This window comes from Catharus ustulatus, chromosome 17 (assembly GCF_009819885.2).
Source record: "Catharus ustulatus isolate bCatUst1 chromosome 17, bCatUst1.pri.v2, whole genome shotgun sequence".
Lineage (NCBI taxonomy): Eukaryota > Metazoa > Chordata > Aves > Passeriformes > Turdidae > Catharus > Catharus ustulatus.
In genome coordinates this window covers 7497476-7515221 of record NC_046237.1, presented here as the reverse complement: position 1 = coordinate 7515221, position 17746 = coordinate 7497476, and the positions used below count along the sequence as shown (strand labels likewise).

The 17746-nt window shown below is 63.1% G+C and overlaps 3 protein-coding genes across 3 annotated transcripts; all 3 read right to left on the bottom strand.

The window, feature by feature from the left end:
• Window positions 1–624: 624 nt before the first annotated feature.
• Window positions 625–8975, bottom strand: TCF15 (transcription factor 15). Its single transcript, XM_033075278.2, has 3 exons — window positions 8442–8975; window positions 2849–3474; window positions 625–1056 (listed from the first exon to the last, which is right to left on the bottom strand). The coding sequence occupies exons 2-3, from the start codon at window positions 3323–3325 to the stop codon at window positions 982–984; spliced, it is 552 nt and encodes a 183-aa protein (XP_032931169.1). The 5' UTR covers window positions 3326–3474; window positions 8442–8975; the 3' UTR covers window positions 625–981.
• Window positions 8976–9079: 104 nt separating this feature from the next.
• On the bottom strand, window positions 9080–10574 carry SRXN1 (sulfiredoxin 1). Its single transcript, XM_033075276.2, has 2 exons — window positions 10269–10574; window positions 9080–10106 (listed from the first exon to the last, which is right to left on the bottom strand). The coding sequence occupies exons 1-2, from the start codon at window positions 10527–10529 to the stop codon at window positions 9903–9905; spliced, it is 465 nt and encodes a 154-aa protein (XP_032931167.2). The 5' UTR covers window positions 10530–10574; the 3' UTR covers window positions 9080–9902.
• Window positions 10575–11923: 1349 nt separating this feature from the next.
• SCRT2 (scratch family transcriptional repressor 2) lies at window positions 11924–17003 on the bottom strand. Its single transcript, XM_033075190.1, has 2 exons — window positions 16815–17003; window positions 11924–14669 (listed from the first exon to the last, which is right to left on the bottom strand). The coding sequence occupies exons 1-2, from the start codon at window positions 16936–16938 to the stop codon at window positions 13963–13965; spliced, it is 831 nt and encodes a 276-aa protein (XP_032931081.1). The 5' UTR covers window positions 16939–17003; the 3' UTR covers window positions 11924–13962.
• Window positions 17004–17746: the final 743 nt, after the last annotated feature.

The following is a 17746-nucleotide window of genomic DNA, read 5'->3' as shown; positions in this document are numbered from 1 at the left end:
AGGCTCAGCTATCTGCACTGTCCAGCCAGTCCAGCCCCCTCAAGCAGAATCCCATGTGGGGATCTGGCCTGGGAACCCCCCATGTCCCCATCTGACCTCATGCAGGTGCTGCTGCCTGCAGCCCCACTATGTGAGGCTCTGCATGGTCATCATGGTGGCAGTGGCAGTCACAGTGGGGACAGTCATTGTGCTGGTGGCAGTCATAGTAGCAGTGGTGATGGTGGCAGTCGCGTTGGCAGTGACATTGTGCCATGATGTACCAGGTGGAGGGCAAGGCACAAAAGCATTTACACCAATCCCGATCCACCACCTGGGCACCCGTGGCTGCAGCACAGGGCTGGCAGTGCCATCCCCATCCCATGGCATGGCACTGACCCCCTTGGGACTTCTTCAGCCTTTGTGGGGCTAAAGCTGTCATCAGGGCCTGGGGACACAGAGACGACTCACCCAGGGGTCTCACCCCATGCGAATCCCACTGTGGCACAGGAGTGGCACTGTGGGTAGGGCTGGGATGGTCACACTGGTTCCAGCGGCACAGAGTAGCAGTGCAGAGCTGGGGGTCCACGGCTGTCTCAGGGACCCCCACCTCACCCCACACTGGGGTGACTGGCAGGCACTGGCCTATCAGAAAAATAAGGCTTTATTTTCCAAGCGGCTGCACGTGCACAACCAGCATCCCCAGGGCCATGACACTGTCCTCCCGGAGCGCCTTGACGCCGGCCGCACACAGGCCCCTTCCAGTCCAGCCCCGGGGCGCAGGGACCCCCCTCCCCGGCCCTGCCCCGCTGGGCAGCCTCAGCCACAGGAGCGTCCTCCCGCCCCACTGCCGGTTCCAGGGCCAGTGTTGGTGTGGTGCCAGCCTGGGCTTGGCCGCTGCCACCTCGGGCAGCTCCCTCCCTCCCCGCTGCGGTCTCTGGGCTGGCGTGTGCGGGCTCCGTCTGCCTCTGCCGCTGTCTCAGGTGGGTGCTGCCGGACCCCGGCTCATCTCCGCGACACTCGCAGGGGCGTGACCCCTCGCACCTTCAGGCAGTTCCCCCCGAGGTCCCTCCGACTGCCCTGCAGAGAGAGGAGGGAGAGCTGCAGGTACCATGGGGCGTCTGGGTGGGGAGCACCCCGCTCCTGCCCATTGTCCGCCACACCGACTCCTCCATTGGGACCCACGGTGAGATGGCCAGTGGCTCAGTCCTGGGGTGGCTCTGTGCTGCCTGGAGTGGACAGACAGACAGATGGGGCTGTGCCTGACAAGTGGTTGAGTGGGTGGCTGGGAGGTGGGTACTGTGGTGGAGCCCTCGAGGGTAGGTTCCCCTTGGCCTTGTCACCCTGCTGCTCAGCACTGCTGGGGGCTCAGACCTGTGGCCATGGCCAGTAGCACCCCAGGACAGACACACGGCCCCAGACAGATCCACAGCCCTAGAGACACACAGTCCAAACTGGAATGGGGAAACTCAGCCCTACCTCTCAGTTTTATGAGAACATCAACCCAGTACTGCCCAGTATTACCCAGCACACACCAGCACATTCCAGATTTAGCCCAGAACATTCCGGTATAACTCATCATGGATCAGCAGAGCCCAACAGAGCCCAGTTCCGACCCAGCCTATTTCCAGCCTTGCACAGCCCAGCATGGCCCAGTACAGCCAATTTCCAGTGCAGTACAACCCATTTTCAGCCCTGCCCATTTCCAGCCCAGTACAGCCCCTTTCCAGCCCAGCCTCAGGGCTGGGATGCACAGAGTCAGATCACAACCCAGCTCCCCCCGTTGCCCTCCAGCAGGAGCTTCCCAGCCACAGTGCTTCCACAGGGTCCTGTGAGGGATCCAGCACTGTGCCAGACCCCTGGCTCCAGCCCCAGGAAGCAGCCCAGAGGATCCCAGCTCTGCCAGGGACCAGGGCTGGAGGACCCCAGGAAGGCTGGAGAGGTTGCTGAGGTGGGTGTCAGGAAAAGGAGAGCAATTAAAAATGGAGCAGTAAAAACTGAAAAAACTGTGAGGGATGGAGTATGACCCATAATTGTATTGCTTGGGGTAACACATGGGATGTCTTGAAGGTCTGTGGGGACAATGGCAAGGAGAGCAGCCCCTGCTCACAGCCCTGCCAAGGGATGTCCAAGAGGTCAGGCAGCCAGCCCCTCACCCTGCACCCCATATCCTGCACAGCTATGGTCAAAGGGATCCAGGACCCTGGCATGGGCAGCAGGGCAGGCTCACCACAGGAAAGGTGAGCTTGAGCTGCAGGGTGCTGGGGTGGATCAGCTGTGTGGGCAGGGCAGGGCTGCTCTGCCATGGCCCAACTCAGCCATATGGGAGCTGTGCTGGTGCTGCCAGCTGACCCCGCATGGGAACACTGACGGGGAACTCTGTCTGGCCCCCCTCGGGGGGTGTCTGCTGGGCTCTTCCTGTCCTTATCACATCAGAGAGCTGCTGGAGTAGCCCTGTGGCAGGGCTGGTGAACTGGCAGGGTTGGGTATGGAGATGGGAATGAGGATGGGGATGGGGTCAGCCAGCGAACTCTAAGCTCCCCCTGGGACAACCAGTGCCGCCAGCTCTGGGGTGACTGTTTAACCCCTGAGACCTCCCAGCCCGGATGGACGTGGGGGAGCAGCCCAGCCCTCTGACGTGAGCAGGAGCTGTAGGCGTGTGGCTACAAGCAGGATTTGGCCAGGAGCAGCCGAAACGTCCAGTGGGAGCTGGAGCCAGAAGCTGTGGTTCACTGAGCCATGCTAAGTCTCCTGTCCTGCTCAGCCCAGGCAGGGTCTGCTGCCCCCATCCCTTGGGGACATGCTGAGCCTCCTGCCACACTCAGGCCAGGAGGGGCAAAGGAACCCTAACCCATCCCAGAACCCCGCTCACCCCTTTCCGCTGGTTGCTGAGGCAGAAGGTGCAGATGCTGCGGGGCTGTTTGCTGTCCAGGTCGCCCTTGGCGCCATAGATGGCACTGAAACAGGGCTGCCCGTCCTCGCAGCCCTCGCCCAGCAGCAGCACGTTGGCCAGGTGGGAGATGTAGCTGGAGGCCAGGCGGAGGGTCTCGATCTTAGACAGCTTCCGATCCACCGGCTCGGTGGGGATGAGGGTCCGCAGGGCGGTGAAGGCCGTGTTGACGCTCTGGGTCCGGTCCCGCTCCCGTGCGTTCGCCGCCTGCCTCTGCTTCACCATCACCATCGGCCCCGGCTTCCGCGGCAGCTTGCGGCGAGCCTCGGCGCCCTCGCAGCAGCCGAACGACTGGTCCGACGTGTCGCTCTCGCTCCGGTTCTCCTCGTCCTCCGAGAGCATGCTGAGGTCGGGGTAGAGCACGCGGGCGGCCACGGGGCGCAGCATGGTGAAGGCCATGGTGGGGTGCCCGCCCGCACCCCCGGCCCTGCTGGGGGAGCCCCCGGGCTGCGGGGAGCCTTCCCCCACCGGCACAGCTGCGACGGCGGCTCCGGACGCCTTCCCGCTGCTGCTCCGCTGCGGCAGCCGAGCGGGGCTGGGACGACTGTCTGCAAGGGGAATCGGCATTTATACGGCCGGGGAGGGGCTGGCTCCGGAGCCCACCCCCAGCCGGCCCCCCGAGCTCCGGCCAGCGGCCAGCGACCAGCGTCCTCACCCCAGCCCTGAGAGCCAGTGCTGGCTCTGGCCACTGGCCTGGCCCCACTCCGGCACGCTGGCCTGGCTGCGGGCACCTTGACCCCGGGTCATGCCCACGGTTGTGCTGAACCGTGGCAGTGCCAGGGCCACTGTCAGACAAGTGCTCCCTGTGCCGTGGCCTCTGGCACTTGCAGAGCGATGTTACACACAGTCAGTCCACAGGCAGCGTGTCCCCAGCCCCTGCCTGGCTGTCCCTTGCCAGCCCTGGGTCCTGCACCGGATAGCATGAGATGAACCTGGGGTGCAACAGCTGGGATGGGGAAGGCAGCCACGGGTGGGTGACACGGGTGCGGTGCCTGGGGTGTTTATCAGAGGGATGCTGCTGCCCACACCCTGCCATGCCCCACTGGGACAGGGTCTGCGCCCAGGAGGATGCCCGGGGCAGGCAGGGAGCAGCAAGGGCAGGCAGCCCCTCAGGGATGCAGTCCTTGCTCCTCTGTTCCCAGGGCCTGGCACCGTGCCTGACCACCATGGGAGGGGACAGGGGGACGTGGAGAGGCACGAGCAGCACTGCCGGCAGCATTGCCAGGAGCATTTCCTCCCGCCCAGGAGGAAGGTGTGTGCCGGCAGTGGAAACACAGAGTCTTTTCCTGAGAGGGGAGTGATGAGCTGGCAGCAGCGGGAATCACCAATGTCCTGGGAAGGGCTGGGGGTGCTCCCCAGCCTGACCGTTGCTCCTTGTCATACCTTGGCACTCAATATCACAGATGGTTCTGCTCCTGCTCACCAGAGAGGTCTATGCAGGTCCCACTCTGCATTCAACCCCCCTACCCCGAGCCCAACACTCCCAGGAGCAGGCAGGGGGTTAGTCAGCTGAACCGAGCAGGCAGGAGGCTTCCTGACTGCCTTCCTCCCTTTCCTCCTCCTCCACGATGCTCCAGGCACGATTCTGGTCAAGCAGCAAAAACATGTGGAGGGCAGGACCTGGATCCTGGCTGATGGCCCCAAAGCTGCTGGGGATGTGGCTGGGATACTTGGCAGTGCCAGCTGCTGTTCCCACTGTCCAGCAGCTCCACAGCCAGAGAGGGATGCTGAGGAAAATCTTGGAGGCTTGCCAGGGCTGAGACAGTGGCCATGAAATGCAACCAGCATATCACAAACGCCCCAGTGAGGTGGTGGGAGCCGTGGAATGGGTTGGCATCATATTCCTCAATGCACCATGGCCAAAAGCCTATGGTTTCAGGACTGCAGCTTGTAGTATGGCTCCTGGGGTCTGTGTCCTCCCATGGGCTCTCCCAGTGCTGCCAAGGCTTGTGCCTGCTGGACCATGACAGGGGCAGCTGTGCTGCCTGGCACCGGCGCCACTTCACTGCCTCCCATCCTGCTGGCTGTGAGCAAACGGCCCCTCTGCCCCCCGCAGGGCACAGGCAGCCCCTGGCTGCAGGCACCTCCTGCCCTGTTTTCCTTCACCATTTGTCTGCCTGTGCAGGGCTTGTAAATCACGCGGTGGGGGGCAGAGAGATGGGCAGGGGGCTGGTGGTCCTGCTGGGGCTGGGGACATGTAGGGCTGCACCAAGGGCCAGGGGTCCCACTGGGACAGGGGACATGCAGGGCCACACCAGGGGCTGAGCAAGAGGACAGGGGATGAGAATGGGTGGGGGTCTGCACTGTGTCCACATTGACAGGTCTCACCATGCATCACTCCCCATGAGAGACCCCAACTTTCTTCTTTAACCCCTGCCCAGGTGCAGACCCCCACAAAAGGACACGTGTAGGCAGTGCCAGGGCAAAGCTGGGGATGGGCAGGCACTTGGCATGATAGGCAGGGAGCAGGCAGGGAGCAGGCAGGGAGAAGGCAGGTGCCTGTACAGAGAGGGGAACCCCTGCTCTGTCCCCTTCTCACCCCAGAGTCTTGCTGAGCCATGGCTGGGGGTCCACAGCAGCCCCTGGCCCTGACAGGCAGCAAGACGGATGGCAGGGGCTGTGTACTCAGCTGCACATCCCACACATGGCCACCAGCTGACGGGGACAGGCTGGGGGGGTCACCCAGTCCCCTCACCCAGCCGATCTGGGGGCTTTTCTGGGGGGCATAGGTGGGATGCTGAAGGCCTGTGGGGTCTGGAACATGGCAGGGCACAGGCAGGCAAGTATGGGATGGGGACAGCACATGTGTGTGCACACGTGTGTGTGTGTGTGTGTGTGCACAGCTGCACACATCTGTACATCCAAGCACGCATGGATGTGTATATCTATGTGTGTGCACAGGGATTTATGTGAGTGTTTGTGCAGTTGCACGTGGATGTGGATGTGTGCCTGTGCATGCCACATAAACCCTGAATGCCACCAGCTCCTGCTGCAGTGACATCCCCACGCTGAGACAGACGTGTGGATGTGTGACCACCACCTCGCCAAATGCTGCACACAGAAGGATGGATGGACAGGAGCTGTTATCCCTGACTGGGGGAACAGCAGGAGCCATGGGAAGCAGGGAATGCTGCCGTCTCCCTGCCTGTCCAGCTGCCTGCGGATGCTGTGGCTGTAGGGCAGCAGCCGGGTTTTCCTGTGCTGCCTGGCAGACATCTGGTGCAGGACGTGAGCCCCTGTGCCTGGGTCCCCCCCAGCTCCCCCAGCACTGTGGCTTGGGCTCTGACCCAGCCAGGTAGCGCGAGGTGCAGCTGAGGCTGTGGCATCACAAACCTGACAGCTTGAGTGGGTGCCAGGACATGGTGGGGTTCAGCATCGCAGCTCTCCCAGCTGATCCAGCCAAGCTGACTGACCCCTGGGCAGAGGCCAGCAGTGGGTCAGGCATTCACAGGACCCTGCATGGAACATACAGCATGGAGGGGACATGGCCTGAGCATGGGGTTGCAGCCCTGATCCCAGTCCAGCCAGGCAGTACGTGGCAGGTACTGTGGGGTCAGGGTGCTGGGCATCCTGAGGGCTAGGTCCTGCCCCTGCTACCAGTGAAATGCCCCCTGCCCCCCACACCAGGGAGTGTTTATCTTCGAGGTGATACTTAAGTGTAAGAAAATAAACAGGGAGCAGATGGGGCAGAGGCCAGGGCTGCCCCTGGCCCCCTGGGATTGCTCCAGCCCTGCTGGGAAAACACCACAGCCAGCGAGGCAAATGGATTCCAGACCTGCGGCAGTGCTGGAACATGTGGCCACCAGGACACTGGGCCTGACCCTATTGAGCCCTGGTGAAGCAGTGCTGGACTGATCCATTCAACTCTACCCCACCCCATCCCATCCCATCCCATCCCATCCCATCCCATCCCATCCCATCCCATCCCATCCCATCCCATCCCATCCCATCCCATCCCATTCCATCCCACCCTGTCCTATCAGATCCCATCCTATCCCATCACAACCCACTCAGACCATCTCACCCTGTCCCCTGTCACTGAATGCCCCAAGTCCACAGTCCCTGACCAGACCTTGGCACTGGGGAGTGTCCAGGACTGGCCCCTCTGCCTGTGGCTTCCCAATTTCAGGGTACTCAGGACAGGGGGCCCACAGGCCTGGGAGCTGCCCCATCCCAAATGCACAGTCCTGTCCAGCTGGGCACACACAGCCTCCAAGTCCAGCTGCCTCCTGCCTAACACTGAGCTCAGTGAGGCAGGAGTCTCATTCCAGGGGAGTCTGTCCCTGCTCCCCAACACTGGGAGACCAGAGGTAACAAATCTGGGAGCCCCCAGAGCCCCCAGAGCTCCTGGATGGGGACTGGGCATTGTGAAACATTTGGGGGAACAGGAGAGTTTCCCCATTTTCCTGGATCAGGACTGTGTCAGGGTGACCTGATACAGTGTGGGAAGCACCAGGCCCCCTCTGCCCCCCGGGCTGTACCTGAGGGCTGGGGCTGCTGGTCTGGAAGGCATTACACGCCTGTCGCGCGGGGAAGTCTGTCCCAGTTCCGGAGCTGGGACCCCCCCACCCGGCCCGGGCTGGGGGGAGCCCACAAAGCGCCTTTGTTCCTGCCCTGGAACGAATGGATTGGAGGCAGCCGGATCGGCTGTCAGCCGGCGACACCAGAGACCCCGCGGGTCAGGCAGAGGGAAGGGGGACAGGTGGAGGACGGATAGATGGAGGCAATGCAGGGCTCTGGAGAGACCCGTTCCTGTGCCAGCCAGGGGGCTGTGGCACCAGCAACCCCAGCTGGGGACCAGCTCCCAGTGCCCACACCATGCCAGCCCCATGGATGCAGCTGTCAGCCCTGGACATGCTCACACAGCACCTTGGACACAGCTCCGGGTCCTGGCTCCCAGCTGGTGCCAGGAGCCCTGGGAGTCATGTCAGGACACCTTGGGACTGACATGGACCTTGGGCACTGTGTGCAGGAGATGGTAAGCTGGAAAAGCAGATCCTGCAGCAGGCTTCCCAGGTGGAAGAAGCCTCCATGGCTTACAGGAAAAGGAATTGCAGGATCTGGGCAGCCTCAGCTCATTCCGACTTTGTGGAATTCCCAGTTCTGCTGAGCTGCCTCTTATCCAAGGATGAGGGGCACAAGCCCGTGAGAGTGGGGCAGAGTTCATGTGAGACACCCAGCAGTGGGGGCACACAGGATATGGGCAGACATCAGTCCCTGCCATGGGACCCTTTTGGGGGCACTCTGGAAATGTCCACATTGCCCCAGGAGCTGCCGCAGGAGCTGCTACCTCCTCCCTCCACCCCCCGCTCTCTAACAAGAGGAAACTTTTTAGCACGCCACAATTCTTAGGAGAAATTTATGGCCCATCAGGGAGCCGCGGGCCAGGGCTGCTCTCCGTGAGTGCTTGCAGGGCTTCCTCCCGGCACACAGCTGCTTTGATGCAGCACATGCAGCTCTGCCGCGCCGGAGTCTCCCTCCGGTCCCCTCCCCTCGTCCAGCACCCCCAGCCCACCCTGCTTTTCCTCCCCAGTGGATCCTGCGGAAACGCGGAGGCAGCGGTAAATTGTGCCCTGTCCGATGTCAGCGCTGCCCCCTCCGGCCGTGCTCTCCTCTCCCAGCCCGTTTCTGCCCTAGGGGAGCAGGATCCGTTCAGGGAGGAGCATGGCTGATAGGGCAGAAGTGTCCGGCAGCAGTTCCTGTCCCAGTCCTGCTGACTCACGGCATGGTGAGTGAGTCAGTGCCCTTTCCCCTCCCTGGATGGAGGCTCTCGACTTAAAGGGATGCTGGGATGCCCAGGGGATGCTCGAGGCGTTTTCTCCAGGCTGCACGTGGGGTCATGATGTGCAGAAATGACAGCATCCTAGCATGGCAGGACCGCATTCATCCCACAGCTGGGCCAGAGCTGACCCTGAATTCAGCTCCATGGCAGGGCAGGCTGGCAGAGCATTGTCCTGTCACAGCATCTATCCCCCAGCACAGTATCCATTCCCTCGCAGAACATCCGTCCCCTTACAAAGTATCTGTCCTTGTTCTGTGTGCCCACAGCCTGCCGCTCTTGCTGGTGCCAGGCCACCATACTGTGCCATGCTGGACCACTGCATCCCTGCTCCCAACCTCAGCATCCTCTAGCACCATGCCAAGGAGCTGAAGGGGTTTTGATCATCTTTATTCCAGGTGCAGCAGCGGGTGTCCCCACCACAGGATTTTGGAGATGTCTCCCCACGGAGCCTGGGACCACAGGTGAGCCCCGAGGCGCTGAGGGAGGGCTGGGGACTGGCCATGCCGGGTCGGCTGTGCCTCTTCCCCGTGTCCTGATTCTGCTGTGTCCCAGTTCGCCTGTACCCCTTCCTGGTTCAGCTGTGCCCCGAATGAGCTGTGACTTGTCCCAGTTCCAGCGTGCTCCGGTTCAGCCATTCCCGCTTGAGCCATGCCCCGGTTAAGCCCGTTCCATCCCGGTTCAGCTATTCCCGATTGAGCCGTGCCCCGGTTTAGCCTGTTCAATCACGGTTCAGCTATTCCCGATTGCGCCGTGCCCCGGTTCATCCCACCCCAACCGGTTCATCCCGTCCCGGTTCGTCCCGGTTCGTCCCGGTTCATCCCGTCCCGTCCCGCTCCGCGCGGCCGCTGCGGGCGGCGCAGCGCGGCACAATAGCGCCACCTGCCGGCCCCGCCGGGCGCTCCCGGTACCGGCGAGAGCCTGACCCGTCCAGGCTGGAGGGACCCGGGGACCCTCCAGGTCTGGGGGACCATGACCCATCCCGGCTGGAGTGACCTCGGCGACTCTCAGAGTCTAGGGGATCATGACCCATCCCGGCTGGAGTGACCTCGGCGACTCTCCAAGTCTGGGGGACCATGTTGGAGGGACCCTGGGGACTCCCCAGGGCTGGGGACACCACCCACATCCTCACCAGGGCCTCACGGGTCAGAACCAACAGGGGCAGAGGGGGCTGCTGGGCATCCTCGGGGTGCTGGGCTAGCGCAGGTCAGGCGTGGAGGAACCGAGGTAGGTACGTAGGTCGCTGAGGGTGGAGGGGATGATCTTGGCGGGGATGGTTTCCCGGTGGAGTGCTTGGTGGGCAGCAAAGCGGTGGCAGCCCCCGAAGGAGTAGAAGTAATCGCCGCCCTCACTGCCTTTGACCCAGAGCACGTCGATGGGGGGCACCCGCTCGGGATCCTCCTGGGAAAGGAAAGAGACATCCAAGAGCAACACACCCCGGCACTTCCAACCTGTCCTGACATCCCTCTGACCTGACAGTGCCAGGGCTTGGGTGCCATCATCATTCCCAGCAGTGCCCTCTGAATGGGTACTCTGCCTCTGCATCCCGGGGGCTGTGCTCACCTGCAGGGTCTCCATCAGGCTCTGCACCTTTCCCGAATCCAGCTCTGCCGGGATGGGCCGGATGAGGACACGCATGGGCACGTTGTGCACGGCCGAGATGTGCTGTGTATGGATGCTCCTGTTCTCGTCCTCAGCCATGGCTGTGGCTGTCGGCCGGCCTTTGCCTTCCTCTGTCCTGCTCAGCCGAGCCCTCCACTCTGCCCGGAGCAGTCCAACGGCCAGCCAGGCCCCTCTGCTTCCTCCTTGCCCAGCCATCGTCATCGTCACAGCCGCCGCCCCACTGTTTTTGCAGAGTCACAGTGAAGGGGCAGGACAGACTTCCGGGCCGGGTGCCAGAGCCGGCTGGCCCGCTGCCTGCTCCGGAGAGCCTGCGGTCAGGGCTGCCCTCGGCTCCTCCTTCCCATGGGACACCCATGGGCACGCGGCAGCTGAGCCCCCACCGTGTGTGTGGGGGTCTCCATCCTGGCCCCTGGGGGTCTGGGGTCCCGCCTGGCCGTGCCAGGCACTAAGGATTACCTGGCAACTAAGAGTTGGGCTGTACCAGGAACATGTCCCCAACCCAGAGCCTCCTCCCTCCTGCGCTGACCCCTATGGGGTCCACGGCAAGGAAAATGAGGCATGAAACAACTGCAGAGCTGAGCAGTGATGCTGAGACGCTCCACAGCTGGGCAGGCATTGAAGAACTTCAGCCCTGACTCTTTCTAGGTCATTTCTTCAGACCAGTGTTCCAAATGGGGAGAGGCTCCCGGGAAGAACTGGGTCTCCCACCCCTCTGACTGCTGCAACCGGGACACCCTGAATCCACAGCAGGGACAGGATAACAGAGGATGGCTGCCCCCAGTGCCTTCACCATGGCTCACCTGGTGTCATGGAGGGTTTCCAGCTCCAGAGCTGACTGAAGCATGCAGATGATGATCAGGGATGGATTTGTGAAGCTCTGGAATTAGTTTTTTGCAAGGTGAATCAGGTAATGACTGTGGGTGAAAGATTGCACTGATGTCACTGGGAGCCCAGGGCTCAGCTAGGTCTTTGCTGACAAGCTGGATGCTAAAATTAATTTGCCTTCCCCCACTGGCACCCACATCTGGGAAAGAGGAAAATAGGAATGAAGAAAGAGGGGTGGGGAGCAGGAATGCCTGTCTGCCCCTGGGAGCAGGGGCTCTGCTGGGTTGTCACCACCGGAGAGTTCAAATAAATTTTGCTCACAGAATCCTCCCCACTCATCACAGAGGCGCCCCGGGGGTGTGTGAGCATTACCGGCGCCCTCCCCGGGCTGCCCGCCGGGCTCTGCGCCCGCTGCCGGGATTTCACACACCGCTTTACTTCCAGGTCAGCGCTCTGCCGCGCTCACAGCCCCCGGCGCTCTCACGAACAGGGTGGCATCGCAAGCCCTCCTTGTCGCAGTCGGGGGTTGTCTGGGTGCTGCCCACTGGCTGAAGGGCTGGCAGGGCCACGTGGGCACCGTGGGATGCTCCGGGTGCCTCAGTCCCCGCTCCCAACAGGCTGCCAGGATATCACCCCTCTCTTTGGGGCAGTTTTCTCCAGGATGCTCCAGCACAGGAGTGGGCGTGGGCACAGGGCACCGTGGGATGGGCAGGCTGGCAGCTCGCGTCCCGTCACCCCCCACATTAACACAAATCTCCCAAGACACATGGTTAGTGGCAGAAATCCCTTTTATATCCCTGAATTGCGTTACAAGTAATACTGCGGGTGGCCGGATCTCAGTAGACTTGTCATACTGGGGCTGGCGAGTACAAAACCTGGCAGAAAAAATCTATCATGCACGGAAAATTATTGCTGTAGTATCTGCTATTTACAGGAGAGAGGGGCAGAGGCGCAGTGTTCCAAGCCTGCCGGCCTCAAGGACACCGTGCTCCGCGGAACGGCGACGGCATCGTGGGGAAAACCCGGTGGGGTACCCGCGTGGCCAGGGCGATGCTCATCCCCTCTGTGGGGTGCGGACGTGTGCTCACCGTGCCATGGCAGCGAGGACCACGACAGGGACATCCCCATTCAACCCGTGACCAACACAGGCACCGAGGCAGCGGGAGGAAGACGGTGCAGGGAGGAAGACGGCGCAGGAAGACGGTGTGGGGGTGCGCGAGTGCGGCCCCGCGGGGTGCCGGGCTGAGTCCCGAAGTGTTGGGGACCGGCACGGGGTGATGGGGCTGTGGCAACTCGCGGCCCGAGGTAGGAAGCGGAGGCGTGGGTCGGGCCCCGCTCCGGAATGCCGTGCGCGGCGCTTGCTCCGGGGCCGGTGCGGGGGCGCTCCGCCGGGAGGTTGCATAGAGTGGCTGGTTTGTCCCCACTGGGCTGGCGCGGGGCACGGAGCAAAGCAGGAGCCGGTGGCAGCAAGGAAGACAAAGGAAGGGCTTTGCCTTTGGAGGAGGCTTGCAGGACGTGGAGCCTGGGCTGCCGGGCCAGCTCGTGCCCTCCTGCCTCCGTGCCCGCCACACAGTCCGCTCTCGGGGTCCTGTCCCCGTCCGTGTCGCCGTGGCTGTGTCCTGGGCACGGCAGCTCTGCTGCAGCTCTGCCACCTCCTGCGAGCCAGCGCTGGCATGGCCCGGTCAGTCTTGACAAATAAATAGTGAAAAGCATAAGTTATAAATAATATAAATAAGAACATTTAAATAGACTCACCCAAACTTTACAGCTACTCTGACCCCCTCCTCCTGAGTGCAGGTGGGGGGCAATGGCGAGGGAGCCGGGAGCCGGCTGGAGAAGGGGCTGGGGATACATGGGGGGGTGGTTGGGGGTTTGGATACTACCTGCCCCAGGGCTGGGTCTCCAGCCCAGCTGCCAGCCCAGCCCTTTGCATGGTGAGGGGGGCTGCACCTGCCTGGGGGGGCTATTCCCCATCACTGTGGCAGGGGCCAGTTGTGCCTGGCTAAGCCGGGAGCTGGGAGCCAACGGAGGATGTGTCCTGTGGATCTCTGCTGGAAGCCCCCGGCTCTTCCCTTGGCTCTTCCCTTGGCTCTTCCCCTGACTCCAGGGCTGTGAATCTGCAGTGCCAGAGTGAACACTGTGCCATGGGGTAGAGGGGCAGCAGGCTGCCCTGTGTGATGGGCTGCAGGGACCCCAGGCTGCAAGGCTGGCTGGCAGCCCTGCCCTCTGTCATTCTCAGTGGCCATCAGTCCTGCCAAGCTGGCAGTAACACCAGCCCATGGTCACATCAAGATTAGGGTCAAGGAGAGTGTTTGCTCCTAGCGGGGAGCAGAAAAGTGTCTTTTCTCCCCCGGGATCCCCCGGGAAGAGAAGCAGCAGCTCTAAATAAATAATAGTAATAAATTAAATAAATAAAGGTGAAAGTCACAAGCTAGGGGAGGAAAATCTCTCCTGGGTCTGGAAGAGGTCCCCAGGTGTGTCCCCCGCAGAGAGACCTGCCTGGCTGCGGGGGAGCTCTGGGACCCAGGGGAAAGGAGCTGGATCCCACTGTCAGGGACCCCCTTCCCAGGGAGCAGATGGGGAGTGAGTCTATGGGGATGTGTCCTCCAGCCTCAGCACAGCAACAAACCAGCTGGCTGCAGCTGCAGGAGTGCTGGCACAGGGACTGGGACCAGGACAGGATAGGGATGGGGATGGGGACAGGATGTATAGGGGAATAGGGATGGGCATGGGATGAGATGGGGACAGGAATGGGGATTGGATAGAAGGATGAGGATGGGGATGGGGATGTGCCACAGGGGTTGGGGGGCTAGTTCCCTATTGCACAGCTGTGTTCAGAGCCCTTGAAGCAGGCGGACTCGTAGTGCTTGTTGAGGTACGACTTGAGGGCGAAGGTCTTCTCGCACTGCTTGCACTTGTAGTGCTTGAAGGCGGAGTGGGTCTGCATGTGGGCGCGCAGGTTGGAGCGGTCGGCGAAGGCTTTCCCGCAGTGGGAGCAGCCGAACGGCTTCTCCCCGGTGTGGGACCGCATGTGGCCCTGCAGCAGCCAGGGCCGGCTGAAGGCTTTGCCACACACGTCGCACTTGTGCTTGAGGTTGTGGGTGAGGACGTGCATGGCCAGGGCGGGCATGGAGACGTACGCCTTCCCGCAGGTGGGGCATTTCCTCGCCATCTTGCTGTCCAGGCTGCGGTGGGTCTGCTTGTGCCGGCTGAGGTTGGAGGAGGTGGCGTAGGTCTTGCCGCACTCCGGGCAGGAGTGACGGTGGCTGCCACGGCGCTGGCTCTCGCTGCGCCGGCGCGACCGCCCGTCCGTGATGAAGAAGGCATCCATGGAGTAGCTGTCTGTCACTGCCGCCTCCCCATTGAAGTAGCGCGCGGAAAAGCTGGACTGGGGGCTCTCAGGATCGCTGTACTCCTCGTGGCCGGGTGCGTAGGCTGGGTCTGGTGGCGGTGGTGGCAGGCCTTGCTTCTTGTCAGTGTCATAGCCGGCTGGCGCCAGGCAGTGCTGGAGGTACCCTGTGGAAACAACACAGTGGGGTCATTGTCCCTCCAGAGCAGCCTCACCAGGAACAGGAAAAAGTCACAAGCTAAAATTTCCCATAGGAGGTGCAGAACCAGGGTTGTCCTCCCCCAAACTGCTTCCTGTCCCTGCTGAGCCACTGAGCACCAGAGCTGCATTGTCCTGCCCTGGCTCCTGTCTGCATCTGTCAGCAGGATGGGTCCCATCCCGCAGGGCTGTCTGGGATGGGAACTGGGGATGGAGCTGCAGAACGTCCAGCTGCGCCTGCCCCGGCTGCGGGCAGCCCCCGGGGGCCATTAGCCATCAGACAGCTGTCAGTGCCGGCAGCTCATTGTTCACCGGGGCCGTGCCGGTAATGAGCTATGCTCCGTGGGCAGCCGGGATGAGGGGGATGAGGCTGTTCCAGGTTCGCCTTCCTCAGCAAAGAGGCTGGGAAAGCCCCCCATCTCTCTGCTGTCCCCGCAGGGTCTATTCCCTGGAGATGGGACAGCACCGGGAGGACAGTAGCACCAGGTCCCTGGCCTCCTGCCAAATTGAGTGACCACAGACCCCCAGATGTGGAGCCAGGCTCTGATACCACTCCACTGGTGTCATACACATGTGACATTGATGCAAGTCTGATCATGACACTACTTTGTATGTGGGACTCCCAACCAGTGTCAGAATGGGCGCTGCATTGGCATCCCAAATCCTCTGTGCTGTCACACAAAGGTCACCGCAGGAGCAGCACTCTGCCCCCCTCCCACCATGCCAGCAATCCCGGGGATGTACTGGCACTCCAAGACCCCCAAATTGGTCTCAGCAATCCCCTGCCTTGTGCACACTGGTCCTTGAAAGCTGCTTCAGAGGTCTCATCCCCACTGACAGTGACAGAGGGGCTATCAGGGGCTTGGGGTCAGTGCGCAGCTGGGCTGACCCATGCACACCGTGGGGCAGCAAGGACATCCCACCACAGCTGCAGCCGAGCATCCCCTAAATCCTCACAGCCTCTGGCATCACCCACGGGACCCCTGGGCAAGGAAATGCTGCTTTTTGTCCCGTGGCGGCCAGGGGTGCCTACTGTGAGGAGGGGGCTGTGTGCATGAGCCGGGCAGAGCCGGGCCCCCCCGTCCCCCGCGCCGTGCTGACAGCGCGGGCTGTGCAGAAAGCGCTCTGCTCAGCAATTTCTCACGCTGCCTCCGAGCATGCAGCAAGGTTATTTCCAGGAGAGCAGCGTCGGCAGCTTCTGCCCAGCTGCAGCACATCCCTCCCCCACCGGCTCCTGGTTGATGGGGGGAGCAAAGAACCCCCAGGCTTTGCACCCCGGCCCCTGGCAGGGAAAGCCCACCAAGGGCTGGGGAGCACTTGAAAAAGGGGGATAAGAGCCGCAGCGGCTGGGCGATGTTAGCTTGTGCGTGGCTGGATCAGGCCCATTCCCGCATCCAGCTCCGTTTCCCAACCCACGAACAGCCAGGACTCCCCAACCTAAGCAACAGACCCCCCAACCCACAGCCAGCCCCTCTTCCTGGGCAGGTGCCCGGGCTGCCCCGTTGGGAGGCTGTGCCAAGCCCGGGGAACTCCGAGCCCACCCCAGTGTTCCCCCGGAGGACGGGATTCCAAGGACCACGACCACCCCCAGTCCAGCCTCTGCACCTCTCCCGTTGCTGGGGGTACCCCGTATTCTCCCGTCCCCGTTCCCCTTGCCCCGGAGTGCGCCGGCCCCCCCGCGCTCCCAGGGGGGCTCGGGGCACCGCTGCGAACAATGAAACCCTCCGGCACGGCGAGGCTGCCGCCCCCCGCCGCCCCCCGCCGCCCCCGCAGACCGGTTGCTTCTTACCCCCCCAACTTGTCGCAGGAAGGAGCCCACCTCGGTGCCCCATGGCCGGGGGGGACTCGGGGCTGCCCACGGGGCTGACGCTGTCACGCAGGGGATGTTTCCCCAAGGACCAACTTCGGCAGCGGCCGGTGGCCCCGGAGCCGGGGACAAGGCGACGACGAAGGATGACACACCCCACCCCGCACCCCTCGCCCACCGCGGGACACAACGCGGGGACCCCCTCCCCGTCCTGCCCTGCGTCCCCCCGTGTCTCCTTCCCGGTGCCCCGCAGCGCACAGACAATAGAGGCGGGGGGGCCCCTCCGGACCCCCGGCCCCGCACTCACCATCGCCGGCGGCGGGGCCGGGCAGCGTGTAGGGGGGCTCCAGGGGGGCGTAGGGGGGCGCGGGGGCCCCGGCGGCCGGGAACGCCTCCGCTTTCAGCTTCTTCACCAGGAAGGAGCGGGGCATGGCGGGGCCGGGCAGCGCTGGACACCTCCGGTACCGGCACCGCCACCGGCCCCGGCCCCCGCACCGGCCCCGGCCCCCCCCCGCCCCGGCCCCGGCGCTCGGCCCCGGCGGTGCGCACGGAGAGGCGCGGGGAGGCGAGTGCGAGGGGCGGGGAGGCGGCAGGGCGGCGAGGAGGAGGAGGAGGAGGAGGAAGAGAAGGAGGTGGGGAAGAGGGGGAGGAGGAGGAGGAGGAAGGCAGGCGGTCGGGGGGGAGGGGGCCGCTTCGCCCGGCCGCACCCGGAGCCCCCCCAGAGCCCCCCGAGCCGCCGGCAGCGCGGGGTGCCCCGGGCATCACGACACTGTGGGGTCCCTGGTCCCTCCCCCTGGTTCCTCCCCCCACCCCGGCCATGGACAATGGGGACACAGGGAAATGGGGGGAGAGACGGTGGGGGGGCACATGCCTCTGCCTCCTACCGCCTTTGTCTCCCTGCCGCCAGTCCCCAGGGCCAGGGAAGGACGGGTCTGTCGAGTGGGAGTCCTCATCCCCATCCCTGTACCCATCCACGTCCCCTGTCCCCATTCTTGTCCCCTGTCCCTTGTCTTGTCTCCATCCCTGTCCCTGTTCCTGTTCTTGTCCCTTTCTCCTTTCCCTGTCCTTGCTCCGTGTTCCCGGTTCCCATTCCCATCCATCTTCCCTGTCCTCATCTCTGTCCACAGTCCCTTTCCACTGACCCCTTTCTCTTTCCCTTCTCCCTTTTCCCTTCCCCTGTACCTTCTCTACCATCAACCTTTTCCTCTCTTCCCTGCTTTCATCTCTGTCCCGCCTCTG